This window comes from Aythya marila, assembly GCF_965140915.1.
Source record: "Aythya marila genome assembly, chromosome: 1".
Taxonomy (NCBI): Eukaryota; Metazoa; Chordata; class Aves; order Anseriformes; family Anatidae; genus Aythya; species Aythya marila.
The window spans coordinates 148850042-148869885 of record NC_139042.1 but is presented as its reverse complement, the minus strand read 5'-3'; the positions used below and the strand labels follow the sequence as shown (position 1 = coordinate 148869885).

The 19844-nt window shown below is 40.0% G+C and overlaps 1 protein-coding gene across 1 annotated transcript; it reads left to right on the top strand.

Annotated features, from left to right (window-relative positions):
• Positions 1-4648: 4648 nt before the first annotated feature.
• Positions 4649-18621, top strand: LOC309874013 (tyrosine 3-monooxygenase-like; the record flags this gene model as incomplete). The annotated part of the gene is made up of 7 exons (XM_082751894.1): positions 4649-4697; positions 5799-5934; positions 6624-6693; positions 8388-8444; positions 10924-11019; positions 16638-16771; positions 18274-18621. 7 exons carry the CDS (start codon positions 4649-4651, stop codon positions 18431-18433), a joined length of 702 nt encoding a protein of 233 aa, XP_082608020.1. The 3' UTR covers positions 18434-18621.
• Between the last annotated feature and the right edge of the window lie 1223 nt (positions 18622-19844).

The window sequence follows — 19844 nt, the reverse complement described above, 5'->3', positions numbered from 1 at the left end:
CTACAGTTTCCTGAATATTTATGTACACCACATGTACACACAAGCTGTGTTAGAGGACACAAGATGGTAACCAGAGCTGGTTAGCTGTTGGACTTCCCTCATGCAAGGTGACTGTTAGTAAGACATTGATACAAGGCATATTTAGGGACCGAGGCGTGACTGAGTTTGTTTGTTCTGTCAGTGACTACAGTTGGTGTAGCACTAAACAGCTAATTCCAATACCATAGTAGCTCACTTCTTAGCATGACTTCAGCATACAGTTTTTCTGTGGGTTTTGCTGTATCACTTCTACAACTAAGCTGTAAGTAAGACCCAAACATAACTACAGGTAAATACCTCTCAGGTCCACGTGTTTGGTTTTTTTTTTTTTTTTCCTGCTGCTTGAGACAGGATGGCAACATGTGCTAGAGGAACACAATTTCCAGGAGGTCCTGCTAGTCAATAAAAAGCAGCTTCCTTGCAACACCACTGCTTCTTTCTGTCCCTATGACCCCACATACCAGTCTAAACTGTTTGGCACCTAGTGTGCAGGAGAGCAGAAAAGTCATGGTGCTAGGCTATAACTGCATGAAGATTTGGCCTCAGGTAGAAGAATCTATATGATTGCAGGGCTGACCTACCCATTGTTAGTTGTGGGCAGGCTAATATAGGGCTGGAGAGAAAGAGAGCCTGCATTATTATTATGAAGCCACAGGCTGAACACTAAAGAAACAACTAAAGAAAGCCTGTCTTTGAAACCTCCTTGCTCTTCTTGAGTGAAAATGAAATATTCCAGAGAGTGGAGAATAACTGCTCACTACGCCAAAATAAATAAATAAAAACTATGTCTTAACTTTAAATAAATTCAGTTTAAATAGAGTACTCAGGAAATCAAATGACCTGCTCCACATATCAGTAGGTGATGCTAGTTAGCTTGATTGAGATTTCTGTTGCTCTATAGGTTTCCAAAACACTGCCAATTTTACGGAAAATTAAACTGTTTGATGACAAATATTTTAGTGTGAGGGAATGGAGGGATGCAATATGAAATATGACTCTCACGAAGATGCCAGCACCAACCAGTTGTAGGAATTTCTATGTGTATTATGTATTTTTTCCTGTATTTTTTTCACATATTTTCCTATCCATTTAGCCATCCCTCCTGTAGTAATTGGGCTTATAAATATTTTTCTCATTAAGTAGCTTATCTCATCTTATCTCATTTACACAGTAGCTGACAGCAGGGAGCTTCAGAAATCACATGATACTGGTCTGTTTACCACAAATATTCATACTCTTGGACTGAATCAGATGATTTCAAAGTGGGAAAGTTTAGGACAATGTAAGAATATCCTCTCATAGTATTATTCCTATTGCTCATGTTGGTTGACAGTATTTGATTATCTTGAGTCTGGGTCTACTTACTTCTTTTGTAGGCTCTAGTTCTAAATTTTCTCTATGCTATACAAATTTTCCTGAGTTAAAAAAAAAAAAAAAAAAAAGAGCACTAAAAATAGTCATTCTGAAAATTCCACTAGCAATGGCTGGGAAAATTTTCACAGAGTTTCAACTCGACTATTTCAAACATGGCACGGCTACTGTAAGCTAATTGTCCAAATTACTTCTCTGACCGAGAATGGGAATCAGGCATGTCAGAGGCACTTTATTCCACCCTGGCATGTGTGTCCAAGGAAATGGATAGAATGACTCCCTGAAGTGCCAGTCCTACCCTCCTTAAACTTTAGATAAAACCAAGATGATACGTAGCTCAGCATGGAGGCTTTATGAAGCATAGACAGAACAAAGTTGGTTCAAAAGAACTATGTTAAAGATAGACATATTTAAGAGTTGGTAAGCTATTTTAGACCCATTTTATGGTGCTTGGAATTGATATCCTCCTTATCTTCAATGATTCCCTCTAATAAGATCATTTATTATTAATCTGTGTGGCTTTTACCATGATCTTCAGCAAGGCCAGAATATTTAATCCTACAGCTCATGAATCAACACTGTACTCAGGCTTCTTCCTGTGCTATGGGTGTGCAGTGTTCACCCAACTAAACTTCAAGCAACCTTTAGGCTGTGAGGTCTCCCAAAGTTCCTTGGCAGTTAGTGGATGAATTTCACCTACTACCATAGCATACAGTGGATGAATTTCACCCCATCTCCATGAGTGGAGTTCCATTGTGCAATTTGTTCTTCCACTGGTTAGCTCTGGATGAGCCCTGAACTGTCCCACTCCCAGTTAGGATGTAAATCCCAGCATGCATCTTTACTGAACACTGCCTCTAAGGACTGGACTATTCTTTAGTATATGAGATGATAAGCCCTTGTATAATAAACTATATAATAAATGGAAATGCAGAGAGAGAGAGGAATATCTATCATGCAGGGAAACTATCATGCTATAGACAGCCCAGACAGCCAAATGAACTTCCTTTTTTTTTTACACAGCAATGTCTGTGAACTCTGCCAAGTGATCCCCTCTCACTTTAATGTAAGTTGAACTACAAGATATGTCAAGTGTTAACTAGTCTGGTAGTGAGGTTGGTTTAAACAGAAATGAACCCTACTTCATAAGTATTCCATAATTACCTAAAGGGAATTTAAAAGGTTAAGCATGTGACAGTTTAACAGGGCAAGAATTTTTCTTAAAGGGTTAACTAGAGGAACCTAAGCACTTCTTTCTTTCTAGGAATGAAGTTTGGATTTAGACATTCATTGTCCTCCACAGCTGGAAGAAATTACAGCCAGTGAACTCAGGCAAGCTCACACTACAACACGCAGGCCTGTATGCACAAGTTTTTCTAGGCCAAGAATTAAGCCTTACAGATCGCATGAGGTCAACTGTTTGAGACCTTCTCTTCAACTCTTTCTGATTTCAGAGACCTTTGGGCAGCAGGTCCAAGCAGCCACACCCCCAGTTCTCTGCTGATTTCTGGTTTTATTGTACACTAATGAAATAAAAGTTCAGATTTTGCAGATAATACCTTCAGCAGAAAACTTTTTTTTTTCTATGGCTTCTGAAGGCAACTTGCCAAGCCCGTTCCATCAGCAGACTGTCTGATTCATTGGCCTGTATTTTAAAAGGCATCTCAGGGAACATAAGCTGTAATTTTCATTTCTTTTCTGCTCCTTCAACATGGATGCTAAAACAGTATAAATTTCCCTAGACTTTCTCATAGTCCTTCCAAAACTGAGTTACTCCAAGGCTTGGTAATGGTCTGATATATTTTTCAGATGGTGCAGTTATCATTTCACTCAGACTCAGAATGTAGTCCAAAGATTATCAGACTCTGAGCTTTTCATGTTCTTTCTGATTGGCTCAGTATGTTGTCAGCAGAAAGGGAATGCCCTTTTTATTCTAGCTCCTGGACAGTCCACATAGAGACCTATTTGATGGTCTTCTATTCCCCATAGCACCTTGCTTTCCTAACTTGGGAGGGAGGAGGAGGGAGGAGAACAGGAAGCAACTTTGCAAACACTTCCAGTTCCCTGGTTAACTCTGATGCTTTTGGTCAGCATATAGAAAAAGACATAATCTCCATAGATTTATTTGCTGTTCATCTTTTTTGTCAGTTTTGTACCCATTACCTTTTTAATATGGTCAAGCAATAGAAGATAAGCATGGTAAACACTAGCCACCTAGTCCCTCACACTGTCAGGTAGAAAAATTCCTTACTCTCCACTCATTTTTTTTTTTTGTCCTGGACAGTTTGAGCTGTTTTGTCATTTCTATGTCTTCGAATAAGGCCTTTTTATCTCCCTTCCCTTCCCTTCCCTTCCCTTCCCTTCCCTTCCCTTCCCTTCCCTTCCCTTCCCTTCCCTTCCCTTCCCTTCCCTTCCCTTCCCTTCCCTTCCCTTCCCTTCCCTTCCCTTCCCTTCCCTTCCCTTCCCTTCCCTTCCCTTCCCTTCCCTTCCCTTCCCTTCCCTTCCCTTCCCTTCCCTTCCCTTCCCTTCCCTTCCCTTCCCTTCCCTTCCCTTCCCTTCCCTTCCCTTCCCTTCCCTTCCCTTCCCTTCCCTTCCCTTCCCTTCCCTTCCCTTCCCTTCCCTTCCCTTCCCTTCCCTTCCCTTCCTCCTCTTTCTCTCTCTCCTTCTCTTTCATTTTCTTTATCTTTCTCTCTCTCTCTCTCTGTTTCTTTCTGAGAAAAGTGCTAATAGCCAGACAGAGCAAGACAAGAAATGCTGGAAGAAACATTAAAAACCAAAACAAAACAAATCTTATAAATGGCTTGGTTTCTGGGTGGGATTTTTTTGTTTGTTTACATAAAATAAATTAGGTTCCAGGCTTCATGACACAATAGGATATGGATAGCAAAGGGAGAAAAAAGCCATTTCTGAATTTTTTAAAATGCAGTTTTATGCTTTAAAGCGGATGAAATGTCATTTATGGGAGCTGAGAATGCAACACAGATTTTGAATATAGGACTTCAAAAAGATTACCATTGGCTCTCTTTAAAAGCAGTGATTTTCAATTTTCTTAGCTTTGCAGACCACCAACATGTTTCCCATGGAAAAGAAGATTACGCATTCAGTTGACCATAGGACAGTTTATTTTGCCAGTCATCTCTCAAAGACCTTTCACAGTAATGTAGGATGCTCAGGGATAATATTGGTAACACCAGGTAAAATCCAAGTGCAAAAGTGTTGTGTTTTTCTGACCTCTTCTATGGAGGACAACTGTGGAGCAAAATGTGTATTATCACATCACTGGGAGGGTATGTAGTCTGTTCTAGGCAAATATAATGGTGAAAAAATCAGAGGGGAAAAGTAGCTGAGAATAGCTAATAAAAAATCTGACATTAAATGGCTAAAGGCCAAATTCCAGCATCATCTCTAACAAGGACATTTTTGCTCTTCCTCCTGAGTGTTCCTGTTCTAATGAAGTTCAGACCGAAAGCTAAAATTGACAGGGAGGCTTGCCAGGGTTGAGATAGTTTATGCAGTTTGTATCAGCATGCACTGACAAATTGAGAAGTTGAATAGTATGCTCCAATTCTACTGCTGGGGCATTTTGAACTAGGTGCATTGATGAATAGAGGAATTGCCTAGACTGGGTCAGACTCATTGTTTATCTACCCTTATCTTCAAGTGTGTGAGGTACCAGAGATTTCATACTGGGGAATAAGAAATTCCACAGGTCCAGCTTAAATAGTGAACAAGCATCACAGAAGAGCCAGGTGCTCTCAGACAAGGGTAGGGTTGGGGAGTGTCTCTTACCAAACTCCTGTTTATCATCTTTTCCACGTGCTGTGGAGGAAATGAGAGAGAACCCTAGGATTAGTAAACTAACCAAGGACTGAAAATGCAGGTTCTATTCCCTGCTTGACCACAGGGATCGTGTGTGACCTCAGACACATCATTGACATGACAAATGTGTGCTAACATGCTAGAAATGTAAACTGAGGTTAGTAGGACTTCTGTACCTCACATCACTGCTGTGTGACTAAACACAGAATCACAGAATCACAGAATTGAAGGGGTTGGAAGGGACCTCGAGGTCCCTTCCAAGATCATCGGGTCCAACCCCCCTGCCAAAGCAGGTTCCTTAGAGCAGGCTGCCCAGGTAGGCGTCCCGATGGGCCTTAAATATCTCCAGAGAAGGATGAGCAGTTGGTTGTTTTGATGTTACCCTAACTGGACCCATAAAGACAAAAGGTACATGTAGATAATGGTAAGCCAGGATGTTCCTACTATCCTTTAGTGGAAGGAGCTACTGCAACAGGACCTGAAGGCCCACTAAAACTGTTTACCTGCAGTGGGTGTGTAAAGCAAGTAACCATAGGAAGTCCTAAATTCTATCTCACTTTCCTTTGCAGAAAGAACAGGTTTCCAGCTGAGACCAGTAGCAGGGCTGCTGTCTGCTCGTGACTTCCTTGCCAGCCTGGCATTCCGTGTCTTCCAGTGCACACAGTATATAAGACATTTCTCATCTCCTATGCATTCCCCAGAACCGTAAGTTTGATACCATGGCACAATCCTGTCCTTTGAATGTGTTGGAAATTATTCTCTCGGGAGAAACTCTGGATCTCTATCCAGTATTCCACAGAATGAAACAATCTGAGAAACTGGTAGCTGGAGTTTTAGAGGGGGAAGTCATGCATGCGAGGGTGTGGGTCTCTGTTTCTCTTACAAAGTTGTCTGGAGAAGGAAAAGACTGGAGAATATCTGGTTTAATCTTTTCATCCTGCCTTCATTTACCATCTGCTGGGGTTTGATTCCCCGCTGTGAAACTCTCCCAGTAAGTGCTGGCCAGACAGCAGCAATTACATTTCATGAGAAATTACAAGTTCACACAGACGTTTTTGTTGTATGCTGGGACAAAACAGGGTCTTTTCAAAGATGTTGTGACATAGGAGACTATTGCCCATGCCATCCCAAGTGAGACAATAGCCAGTGTAGTGGGGGGCAGCTGGATCCCCATGGCAGAAGGGAATGCTTTGTCAAACTCTCTGCAAAGCTTGGCCAGGTACGGAGGCACCTACTGCAGAGTAACTAAAACAGTTGCAACCTTCACACTAGCTCCCTTGGGAGGTCTGTTGGCTAAAGTCTTTCATAGGATGTTCACGTAGAGCAGGGATAACAAACAAACAAACAAACATACAAACCACTTTAATTAAATGTGAAGGTCACTTGTTTTCCAGAGACTGCTGCCATGAGTTGCTGGGTCATGTTCCCATGCTAGCCAATAAGGAGTTTGCCCAATTCTCCCAGGTAAGAAGCTTGTTCTGCTAGCTGTTAACCAATTGCTCTGGGTAGCCCGCCAGACATGCCTCAAAGGCACGCAGCTCACCGTGCTTGAAATGTTATTTTAAGACTTGGGTGTGTCTGAGTCACAACCTCCAGCAGTAGTGGGCTAGCAGTGCCTGAGGAGATAAATACTCCAAGGGAGTGGTGCACAGTGGAGCACTGCTCCCTGTGGACATTTTGTAAAAGAAAGGGCAAGCAGTGTTTGTGGGACATCTCTGTGGGAGAGCCAAGTCAGCCTGCAGCAGGATGCCAGTGGAGCCTCTGCAGTGCTGCTTGTTTGAGCTGTATAGACTATCTTATTCCCCAGGCTTCCTGTCTGATGCCACACCAACCAACCCAACCACCAACAGCCATCACGCCCCTAAGCTGGCTCTGCCTCTGGATGTACATTTTTTATCTCACATGATACTTTAATTGTGTCCATCACCATGTCATTCATTTGAGATGTTTTTCCTTTTACAACTCACCAGATTCTCACAGCATTGCTCACACTGGTGAGGAGGCTCCAAAAAGAAAACAGAGCTTCTTTGTACAAAAGAGACCATTTGGTATGAGCTGTCGGTGTCAGACCCAAGTGAACTCAATGACCTTGTGTAACTAAAGACTGCAGAACTATAAGTGTGCCTCAAAACCATAGCAGAGGGATAAAGATAACTCATATTCTAGGGTTATCAATCAGTGGCCAGTGTGGAAACTGACAATAAGTGCAGAGGGGTTATATGATGTTGATCCCTGATAGAATATCTGAAAATAAAGCCACTTCACCTCACAATATGTGGTTTCCAATTGTATCAACTTGGATACATGCCAGTTTCCATTCTGGTCATATATATTGGCTATTATCAGTAGTTCTTAAAGTATCCTCAAGGTCTGTAATTGTCTTTGGAAGAACTCTCCTCAGTTCAGTTCAACACCAGAACTGAAGACACCTTAGAAAAGACATTATAGCAATCTCAAAACTTTCAGCTTTACTCTTTCTCTGCCTGTAACACAGACTATACAACATGGAATAACATTAAATTAATTTTCACAATTTGCATTTCACATTTCCAAAAAGTATTTTCACAGCTGAAATTCACCCCATAAACATTCATTTTTATTCCATTCAACATGAAAAGATGAATGAGGAATAGGGAATAGCTTTGTTTGTCTGCTGCACAATACAGCTCCCAGGATAGTTAAGAGGAGACACCTACAGTAAATTATTGTGAGAACAGTAATTAACAGAGAACATAGTTGTGAGTACACAGCATCCTCCCTGCATGTATCTGACATACCGATAAGGGCTGTCAGAGAGAGAATGAGAGACTAAAAGGTATGGAAAAAATAAAACCCACCTTCCAGTCCTTACTTCTCATTCCTCCCTTCAAATCTGTGCCTGAGATAGTCCATCATTAAGCCAAGAGATGGTTAACTTTACACAGAGAACTCTGAGGATTAAACACTCATCTAATGTGGCTCCCAGTGGTATGTAGCTGGGGGCCAGGGAGAGGTAGGCATCCTGGAAGCCATGGAAGGTCATTTTGGGTGACAAAAACAATGAATAGTTCATGCTATTCATGCTAGAAATGATGTGGTCCTCCCCCTTCCCCTCTTTCTCTCCCTTGGGCTGAATAATCACACTAGTGTAACACTGACTGCTTGCTTACTTGCTTTAGGATATTGGACTGGCTTCTCTTGGATCATCTGAAACAGAGATTGAGAAACTAGCCACAGTAAGTACAGACAGCAGTTTAGTATCAGAGGCAAAAACCAAAGGACTCACTTCATATTCCTCACTGTTCAGGGAAGGCTCTTCTTTAGTGTCTTGGCTTAGCTACACAAAAATAGGAGCAGCAGCAGAATTGTCTTCTCCTCATCCACAGGTTGGGGAGGTGCTAGAGCAGGAGCTGGAGTCCCTCCAAGGGAGCCCAGAAGCACATGATTCCACTTTGAGGAAATACTTATACTTTTTGCTGCCATAAGAATATGTTCCTGAAGCTGAGCCTCTACAGTTTCAGCAATGGGAGGGTTCTGACTCACTTTATAAATTCATCTAATTGAGTGTATACTCGATGTGATTATATGTATACTCGATGGTGCAGGGGGCCATCAGAATTCAGGGTGCCCTTTATTTGCTAATCTCACGAAATAGGTGAGCTCTTTGGCAGCAGGTACTCCCACTTGGTTCTGAATCCCTAGGCTGTATACAATCTGTGAGAATGACTCATGCAACCTGTAGCTCCCATCTTAATCTGAAAATATGCTGGAGGCCAGATTTTTTATTTTTATTTTATTTTATTTTTTCTGATAATAGCAGCTATTTCACTGTCATGATTATTTTTTTTTCAGGGGAAGAAAGGAGTCTTAAAGGGTAAGGTTAGCAGAACAATGGGTGCTAGATATGAAATTTTCAGTGTCATCTGGGGTTTAGAGAGGTAGAACAAAAGAACCTTTTTTAAAGAGTTACGTGCAGTTCAGGATACGTGAGAATACCATGTACTAAGTACCATTCATGTATTCAGAACAGTAAACATGTTCTGGATTAACCACTCAATCTTAATTTTTTTAAAAAAGTTCAGACATCTAATCTAGGCTCTTTTTTAATGTTTCTTCATCAGAAAGTGAAGATAGAGAACTTTTAATGCTTTCTCTATCAAGACATAGATATCTACCATAAATTCTTGTTTCTCTCTAGAAGTCCCTATCATTCTCCATTCATTATAAAGAGTTATCTGTTTTAGGTAATATGGCAATATCTAAGCTACCTAAGAGTTTCTTAAGAGAATCATGACTTTTTTCATGGTCTATAACATACATACAACAAATGTTGAAATGACGTTAGTTCCTTCAGTTCCATGAGTTTTCTAAGCACGTGGATCCATACACAGTGGGCCACAGTGGGCCACAAATACTATGTCTTGTACCCTGTTAAGACACTAAGAACCAAAAGAACCTCACTAAGAGCCAAAAAAATGATATCTAAGGAACCACTTAAAAACAATAAATACATTAAAAAATCCTTCTCCTAAAGCATTGTCCCATGTCTCACTGTCACTTTCTGCAAAATCATGAGATACTTGAAAGGCTTTTCACTGGAAATAGTAAGAATCAAGATTATTAACACAAGAATAATGGAGAATTATCACTGGAATTTTAGTAAAAGCAGCTCTGAGTTTTGCAAAAAGAAACATCTTGGCATGCTGCTTCTTTAGTTGTAAATTTGTAGGCTAAACCCAAAAATCATCAAAATCAGAAGATGCATATCAAAGAAGGTTGGGGAAAAAAAGAGAAAGAGAGTGACAACATAGACAGAATATAGTTTCCCATTATTTTGTGAAGTGCTTGCAACTCTTTGAGAAGGATGCTGAGAATGCTAATCTGAACCCTGCAAATGAAGCAGCAAAGAGCTATGTGTCCCTAAAGTAACCCTGAAGAGTTGCAGCACAAAACCATATTCTTGAGTTGTATTTTGTTTTCCATGTTTTGCACAACAACTATCCAGCAGCTTAGGGGTCAAGCTGTGCAGAATTTTTCTTCCACTGTTCATTTCCTTAGATGGTATAATAAAGGAAAGGCTAACAGGTTACCAGAGCCAACAATTGCTTTTATCCCATCACTGTCCAGCAGGTAAAGGAAGTATGGTCCCAGTCATGCTTTATTGCAAGAAAAAAAAATAATAAAAAAAATGCATCTTTATTTTCTATTGCAGCAAGATGAAGATGGAATTTGTATAATCTTAAAGGATACATTGCTGCTAAGGAATAAGTCATTCCTCAGTTCTGATGAATGCTAGAGAAAGGAGGAAAGGAACTGCCTTTTCAAGGACCTTTCTAAGGTCTTGAACCCTCTGTGGGTGTCCACCTGTGCTTTTGGGAGTATGTATTGAAAACTGTCAGTTTTCAACTATAAGGCAGCTCAAAGCTAATTTATTTAAAAACAGATAGTATCATTAGCAGTTTTTTCTTTTTATTTTTTGGAGAGAGTGAGAATGGAAAGGATGGCAAGTTTTGAAAAAATATGTATTGGGATTTTTGTGTGTGTTATATGTTGAAGAGAAAAAGTAATTTACTTAAAATATATAGCTGTAAAATTTGAAGATACAAAAACATTAAGGACTAGGGATAAAATACTTTAGAAGGAAGGTAAAATGAAAAGCTTAAAATTGAATTGCCTATTGAGACTGTGATTTTCACAAATTGTTCTTGTTATCAGCTTTATTGGTTTACTGTGGAGTTTGGTCTCTGCAAGCAAAATGGATCCATCAGAGCTTATGGGGCAGGACTGCTTTCATCTTATGGGGAGCTTATGGTATGTGTCATGCATTTGGTATGAAAATATTTCTATAATCCGGTTCTCTAAATTCTCTGGTAAAAGCAAAATATTTCCTCACATACAGCAATATGATTTAAAATACTGCTTTTTTCTTCTGAAAAAAAAATTTGTTCTTCCTCTCAGGAAGCTACCGAGTAGGGAACAAAATGCTGTAGGACTACCTGTCTTCAACCTAGAGAGATGAAATTCAATGAAACACTCAACCTATAAAGTATTAGGTTTGTTTCTTACTGCTCCTATCCAGTAGTGATGCAGAATTAACTTCAACATAAAAGTTTTCTGTACTTTTCTGTATTACTCACTAGAGGGCAATATTATGCCTATTATGAAATGCTAACTTCATCCACAGCATTGACCTTGATGCACATATACATCAAAAAAGCAGTGACTGACTGGATTTTACATTCATATATACATTTCAAAACTAATTGTAGCTTGAATTTTATATAGATGAAAATCTATATGTAGGCTGAATACTGTACTGGAGAGATAAACTGTGGAAAGAGTGTATACTTTTACAGAAAGGTCATGGGTTTCACCTCCTTCATACAGACAGTTGGTAGGAGGGACATTTTTTTTCTCCTCAGTTTTTCAGAACACTGAAGCACATGATCAGTTTATAGGTGCAAAAGCCCTGAACCGGTATCATTAGGTCTCAATTGCTTCAAGTTATGCAAATACTGGATGATTTTTGGTAGTAGTAAGGACCAAAGGTGGGGATGTGGAGGGTGCTCTTTTCAAGCTTGTTTATAAACTAAGTATCAAAATTTTCATGGGAGATATATACACACAAACTACAGATGTGTCTAGGTACATATTGATGCATCAACCGACCACCTACCTACATGATACATTCATATGGAACCATGGCTTTGGATTAGCATGCCTTCGACTTCCATGGCTAGAGACAGATTGTTGTAACACTAAAAACAGTATAAAACTCTCCTAAAGCTATACAGGTCAGTCCTGCTCCCAGTCAAGTGGAGGAAGGATGAAACCACCCACTAGTGTATCTCAATGCATTTATAGTAGGAGTCACAACAGAGGTGCATCTGAGAGTTACCTATAGAAAGGGAAACCCTCACAGACATCATGTGTCATTTTACCACCAGTGAGTTTAGCACCAGTTTTCTTCCGACACTTGAAATTTGTACAGTTTCGTTAGAAAATTCAGTTGTATAAGATTTGCAGAGCTTTCTGGATTGGAAAACTGAGATCTGCATGCTCACTACCCCTATAGATAAATGAGAATGCCTTCTTTTTGCACAGCAGCCTGATCTTGTGCCTCACTGCTCATGAGCACTAATCTTTAAAACAGTGAAATGTATATTATCTTCAAACTGATCAACCAGATCACCTACAAATTAGTCTCCAGAGTGAAGCATTTAGTTTGAGTATCTGTCTATTCTAGGGTAAGGCTGAAGCTACTATTTTTCTGAGACTCCCTCGGTATTTAGAGCTAGTAAGCAGGATACTTAGATTTGCTGTTATTTATCTGGTAAAACCAAGAAGGTCCAATATCAAAGCACAGGTAAAGGCAACATTTATTCTAGTCTGTCTGCCTGAATACTTTAAATCGTAGCTTTAAATCGTATGCATTTCCTAAATGGCACTTGTAATCATGTCTTGTATATTTACGCAGCTTTCATAGTAATATTCCCACAGAATCTATCTGAATCAAGTTACCTTCTTTTCTGTTTTCTTTTGACACACTGGAAAGTAAAAGTCATGTCAGAAACACTCAGCTTTAGTGTCTGGAATTGCATGTACCAAACTTGTGCTCTCCCTCCTCTCTTTCTGCCCTTTTCTTCACCAGACACCAATAAGCTGTTCCACTTTGGATTAAAGTAGTAGTCAAGCATTGCTTGTTCACAAAACTGTGCCATATAGCACAAAAGTAGAAGTGCATCTCAGATTCCCTGCCTGTAAGGTTGACTATAGGAGTGATAATTGTCCTTGAGTTGATAAATGTCTGATTCTTGTCTTTACTTTTATTATCAGTAATTGAAGGGTAATGCTGCAAGATAAGTTTTTGATACAGCTGGGTTCACCTGGGTCTTCATCCATCTTATTTCTGAAATTATATACAGATGTGATGGCATTTATACTCAAAAGGTAACGAAGAAGGATTCCCTCCTAACCCCTTCCAAAAGTGTGTCTGCTTTTCATGTAACACCTAAGATGGGCAAGTAGCTGATCAGCAATAATGCTATGCGCCGTGTACAATCCTTATGTAAGCTCTGGAAGTTTATCTGTGTAGCTTTTTGGACAGCAGATTAGTAGTTTCTGTGCAATTCACCTTGAGCACCTGAAACTTCATGTACACAAATTATTTATATCTATGGCCTTAAGTGCTCAAGTTTCCTTAGAGGGCTGCCTGATTCACCTCATGGATTTTTATTTGTAACAAAACTGAAAACCCGAAATGGTTCCATTTAGTCGTTGTAGTGTTTATAAGTGTTTAATTCTAACTTCAGTATAGAATCCATGACAGTGTCACTGAAGTGCTGAGGTGCTATACTTGAAACTTGAAAAAATATATGAACTGTTTCTTTCGCACCTGAAGAGAGGAAATATGTGTAATGCAGTGTCTATTTCAGTAGAAGGGTGTGGGTTTTGTTTGTTTGTTTGTTTGTTTATTTTTTGTTGTTTGTTTGTTTTAGAAATACAGCAGTGGTTAGGCAGTTTTGTTAGAGATGAAATAAAAAATGTTCCTTGAACATGGACTGGAAGATAGTGAGGCTCATGATAGCCTTTAGTTCCTTAAAGAGCTCATTTTGCAGTCTTAGATTAGATCTTAAGAAAGGTCTGGATAAGCTTCACTCTTGCTTGGGAGAAAGCCATTGTCCTTCCTGATAATTATCTGCCAGCCTTCTCAGTATCAGTACAGACGTGGGCTTATGTGTGGAGTCCCCAAACTCAATTTCATGTCATCTAGAGGCTCAGCGAAAGTGGCACAGCCAGACTCACTGCAGGTTGTGTGATCAGGGAGACACATGCGGTAAGCTGGGCAAAGGAGGGGCTTCCTCATCACTGGAGGCTTCCAGATCAGTTATAGCAGGGTGATTTGGGCACTAAGGAGCCAATAAAGGCATGAGTTATTAAGGCCAGATGGTTGGCTGCAAGAAGATAACATCTAACCAGCTGGAAAGGGTGAGTGGTGTAACATAAAGCTAATATTATTGAGAATTAAGCATCAGTAAGGAGTCTAGGAACATCCCTGAACTGCAGCCTGGACTGGCTGTCTGTGAGTGTATGACTGTAACCCAAGGAACCACATCCTGACTACAAAGTCTTCAAAACGTTTTCCTTTTCTCCACAGCACCCCCTCTGACCAGTTTGAAGTCAACTTTGGGTAGTTATTTTCTATGTATGAGCTTATCTTGCCCAAACCTGGGGAACAACATAGGGAAAGGCAGATAACAAGAGGTAGAGATGAAACACCCTCTGCAAGGTACTTGTGCTTAAATCCATGTTGTCTAAAAAATCATTTAAAGACAGCAGCTAGGTATTGGAAAGGACAGGATAACCATACCCAAGTCTAAACTGAACAGTTGTAATGGGTCTGACTGCTGGCCAACCTTGCCTCTTCTGAACTGTAAGAATTCCTCCCCAATAGCTCTTGGTATTGCACTGTTTATTTCACTATATTCTGTCAGCTGTTCTGCATTATCCAAAATGCTTCTCCTGTTAACACTCAGCTGGACTCTGTCCTACATACTGTAAAATCTTATGGCTCATACCACACTTCTGGCAGCAGTCAGTGCTACATATGCTTTTCTTGCAGCACAACAAGTACTTAACTTATAGAGGCCTTTCAGGCCATCCGGTTTCAAGCAGAACTTCCACTAAAATCAATGGGATTTCAGCTCTGCTTCAGCACTGACAGCATAGCGGGACCCCTGTCAGGTTTTGAGTTTCTAAAATCTTTTCCCATTAGTCCCCTGAGCTTCTAAGATTATAAGAGCAGCCTTATGTTTGTGTATACCATCCATCTTAGACTGTATGAGTGCTCTCCAAGGTTTATTCTTCAATTACACACTGCAAATGAATAACAGGAAAAACATCATCTTTTAGCATTTTATATATATATATATATTATTTTATTTTCTTATTTTCTTTTTTTTTTTTCTTCTTTTTTTAAAGTGTATATGAATTTCTGCACCAGTTCTGCAGCAAATTGACCTACTGGTTAACGCAGGCCTCCAATGATGGAGAGTTCAGGCTCAGTTCAGTAAAACATCTAAAAATGTGCTTAAGGGTACTGTCTGAACAAAGTCTTGAAAAGCATCACCCAGTTTACCAGCCCTTTACAAGTATCATGGGAGTTGGTGATTGCATTGTGAAATAGTGAAAGGAGCCTTCTGAAGACTGGGGAAAAAGAGAGAAAGACAAACAGGCAGACAGTAAAAATGGGCTGATACTATAAGATGTATCAGATGTCTGTAGGTAAATGGGGGCCCATTGTACAGGCTGAGGATGGAAAAAAAAGGCCTTGGTTTTGCCTGAGAGGTGTTGCCTTTTTCCTTTTTGTTTATATACAGGACATTTCACTGAAGTGACCATGGGACTCACCATCATGGTTAACTGGAGGCCAGACCAGCTTTGAGGCACATCTACAGCACAGTTCAAATGGCACTGTAACTGAGCTAGCATTAGCCTATCTGACTCGGGTTGCAGAGGCAGACAAAGTGTGCAGGGACTTTTTCTGAACCTTAGTTGTGCTGCCTTCCTAGGACCCTGCACAGGTACTAAACAACCAATACTAATACCTATGAAGTCATACTGCCACCATCTCTGCTGCTGGCTGGTTTAAAGGGTTTTCCAGTATGTCTATACAAATTGTAAAGGTGCCTACAGACTGCAGTGTGGACAGAATTAGCTTCTATGATCCTACCATCTGCCTGAGGGTAAAATGTAGAAGAACCCAAGCAGAACTTATAGAAGAAACTCCATGGGCCCAAATCACAAACATACACGTGCAAAGTATAGTGTACAATTATAGCTTGGCTTTCAGGGACACTTTAGTGCTGCTTAAATGTCATGGGAGCTGTGCAGAAAATACCAAGATCATTCTGTTTTTCATTTCAGCAGGAAATGTGAGCTTCCTAACATGGTCTGGGGACTTCAAAATAGTGTGCAGACTCTTCTGTGCTATTGGCTGAGAAAACAGCATGATGCTGAGATTATTTTTTCTGATAGATATTTATATTTTGGTAGATATTTATATTTTATATTGTAGCGTAGACTTCCCCCTTCCTGTTTGTGAATGTGTCTATGGTATCTAATAATACATCAGTGTAATACAGAAAATCTCTTCTTCATCCTCTTCTTCTTCTTCTTCATCCTCTTCTTCTTCTTCTTCTTCTTCTTCTTCTTCTTCTTCTTCTTCTTCTTCTTCTTCTTCTTCTTCCTTCTTTTTTTTAAAAAAAACAAACTTATTAACTGCTATTTATGAAAAACAGCTTTCACCTGTGAAAGAACATGAATTGATACTGCCTTTAGCTATTCCATGAGTATTTCACAGCCCAGTAGAGACTGATTCTTGCTATGTTCATTTACCTATTCTAACCTTTGTTGTTCCTGTTACAAAGTACGCTTTATCAAACAAGCCAGAGTACAAGCCTTTTGATCCAGAAGTGACTGCAGTTCACCCGTATCAGGATCAAGCCTTCCAGCCTGTCTATTTCATAGCAGAAAGTTTTGAAGATGCCAAGGCCAAGCTCCAGTAAGTAATTTCACTGGTGGTGGGGGGGGCACACACCAGCTTGAACACACATTTCTGCTGCACAGTGGCTTTTTTAGATGTGAAAGTGTTTATCTGAGAAAAACTTCATAAAAAGCCATAGCTAAGTATTGCTATACCCTGTCCAATACTTTGTCTCAGCAATACTTCATCTTATCAACTTCTGAGGTAAGTTCTGCAACTGAACAGTGAGAGTAGAGTGCAATCCCACAAATAGGGTGCCTATGCTCTATTCCAGACAAATGGGAGGTCACGAAGAACTGACTTACCCAAGGTCACACAGAAATTTTATAGCAGACTTGGGAATTAACATGGATTAGCAGGGGTCTTAAAAACAAGATTGCCTTTCTCCTCTGATTATATCTGCGCAAGAATGCAGAATCAGCGTTCACAGGCAGACTGATTTCTACCAAGTAGCTGACTGCAATCTAAATAATATTATTTCAAATTAGCTTGAGGTGTTTCTAAATGCATTTCTGTGACTGTTATGTAATAAGTTGTTGTTTTTAAAAAGGGTTTAAAATTCTGGGCCTCAATCTCCAACAGTTAGAATAACAAGAGCAATTCTAGCTGGCGCTACTGGGGAGCATGCAGGAGCTGAAATGAGAAATTTATTAGAAGAGGAGAACTTGGGCCAGATTTCTTCCCATCCTCCCCCACCTCCTGCCCCAAAACACTGTCTGCTGAGGTTATAACAATAGCAAATTAGGCTCCTCATCTTAAATCTGCGGGTTCAGATTTAGCTATTATCTTGGCACTGTGCTAAAATGCAGCTGAGAACTCACTGGCAGAAGAGAGATTTTCAAGAGCTTTTGACTCAGGCAGACCTGAAAAGAACTTAAAAGGACAAGGAAAACACCATTCTCAAACTTAAAGTTTTTCATACGTTTTTCAGGATGGTTGTTCAGCCAAAGCTGCTCAAAATAACTGAAGGCACAAGAATCTGTCAGAATGGAAAACATAAGGCAACATCAGTACAGGGGGTTCCTACCAGCATGTACTTAATGGAAACATTGTCAAAAATGGCAAGCAATTTTTTTATATATTTTTTTTCCTTTCAAGAGAGATGGCAAAATAGTCCAGTATGCCTAGTATGGATAGGTTTTTAGGATTTTATGCAGAAAGAGCTACTCCAGGTTATTTCTTGGAAGTGAAGGCAGCAGACATGCTGTGTTTCTGCATTCCTCTAGCTTGTGGTTGTAATAACTCTGAACTGTGTTAACGGAGAGCTGTAAGAGCACAGACGGATCTGAGCCAGCCATGCTGAGAGGCAGGCACTGCAGATCTTTTGGGCTGCAAGTAGTTCAGCTGTGGGGAGGATATAATGCACCAGAAAACCTTATGGAGTGACAGTGATGAGGGTGTCACAGTAGCCAGGGCTACCCTGATAAATCCATGCCTACGTATGGATAAATTAGGTCCTGCAGGTTTTATATGTGGAGAAGTGTCTTCTGAACTAGCAGGTCTGTCTCCTTCCTCCACAGAAACTACTCAATGAAGATCAAGAAGCCCTTTTCTTTGCACTATGATCCATTCACCAGCAGCGTAGAGATTCTGAACACACCACAGAAAGTCGAGAGGGCACTCAGTCAAATGAAAGAGGACCTGAAAAATCTCTGCCTGGCCCTTGAAAATCTCTCTTAAAACTGCAGCAGTACATCTCACCTGGAACTGATATATATGTAGGCAGTTGCAGCACTTGGAGATTTAGTGATGAAGTTGTAGGTGCATGCAAACATGCAGCTGCATGCACCTTTAACCCACAAACAGCTCTCTCAAGCTAATCTTTTCACTGTAATTTAGGCTGCTGACTTAGCCACATTAATGCATTCCTACTGAGTATATTTAAATGACAAAAAAGCTCAAATTACTCCAGTTTTTGGTAGGTGATATAAGCTGCAGCTGTTTGGTGTGTACTTATCTGTTATTATTGGACCTCTACAGGTTTTTTGTTCACCTGCTGCCTTTTGAAGTTATTGGTCACAAAATAACTCAATAACTCTTCTGTCACAAAGTGTTTTACTTCTTGCTTAAATGACAAGATCACAATCTTTAAGGCTGGCCAGCTGCCTACAGTCCTTGCAGCTAGCTCATTTCTGCTAGCAATTACTATCAGCTATTGTGTTCACAAACTATGAATGATTCCTTTACAATGTACAAATGCAAGAGTTTTTAAGAAGGACCTTTTACTTCTGCTTGCTATTCATTTTTTAGACAGTCTTATTTTTCTGTAGCTTTCAAATGTGGCAAAATGATTTCCTGTCATATTTGAGAACACAGAATATGTATTCTTGGATTAAAAAAAAAAAAGGCAAAAAGGGCAGAAAATCTGATTTCTGTGATGCTGTGGCTCTGTGGCATACCTGCTTGATTTGAAACAGAATTTTGGATTCTGGAGAGAGGAAAGATAAATGTATGAAAATATTTTCAAAGAAGCCTATAAGAAATGGAGTGAGTCCCATTGATGTAGGTGTAGATCATGTGATGCAGATAGTCGTAAACACATTTAAAGATTTTTGTTTTTCATTGGCGTTATAATGACTTTTAGTAATAACCAAAAATTGAAGTATATTTATTATTGATGGAGCAAATCCTAAGATCAAACAAAAGTAGCCATATAGCCTTGCTATGGATACAATACCAGTCACGTAATCCAACTCATCATGCTTCCTGCTCTAGTTCCTTTCTCAGATGTGCCTGAAATTTATCTCCACTCTGTAGGTCATGTTTTACAGAAACAATCCTTTAATAGCCTTTTCCAGACTTTCATGCTCTTTTAGAATCCTTCCTTCCTCCACTATCTACAAATAGAGACTAGTCTGGGAAAAGAAAAGGAGGCTTATGCCTGGAAGGATTCCCTCTCTGCTTAGCAGCAGCACAAACAGACAACATTGAAGCAGGCTGTGGGTATGACATAAGTAGGGGCAATGTGGATCTCATGGCTGAAGCTGGGTGACAGTAATCCACAGACGTCAATGTAGATTTATCCCGTGCAGCTAAGAAACCCTACTTGTATTTTCAAAAGTGTATTTAGGATAAGGCAGAGAGCAAGCTT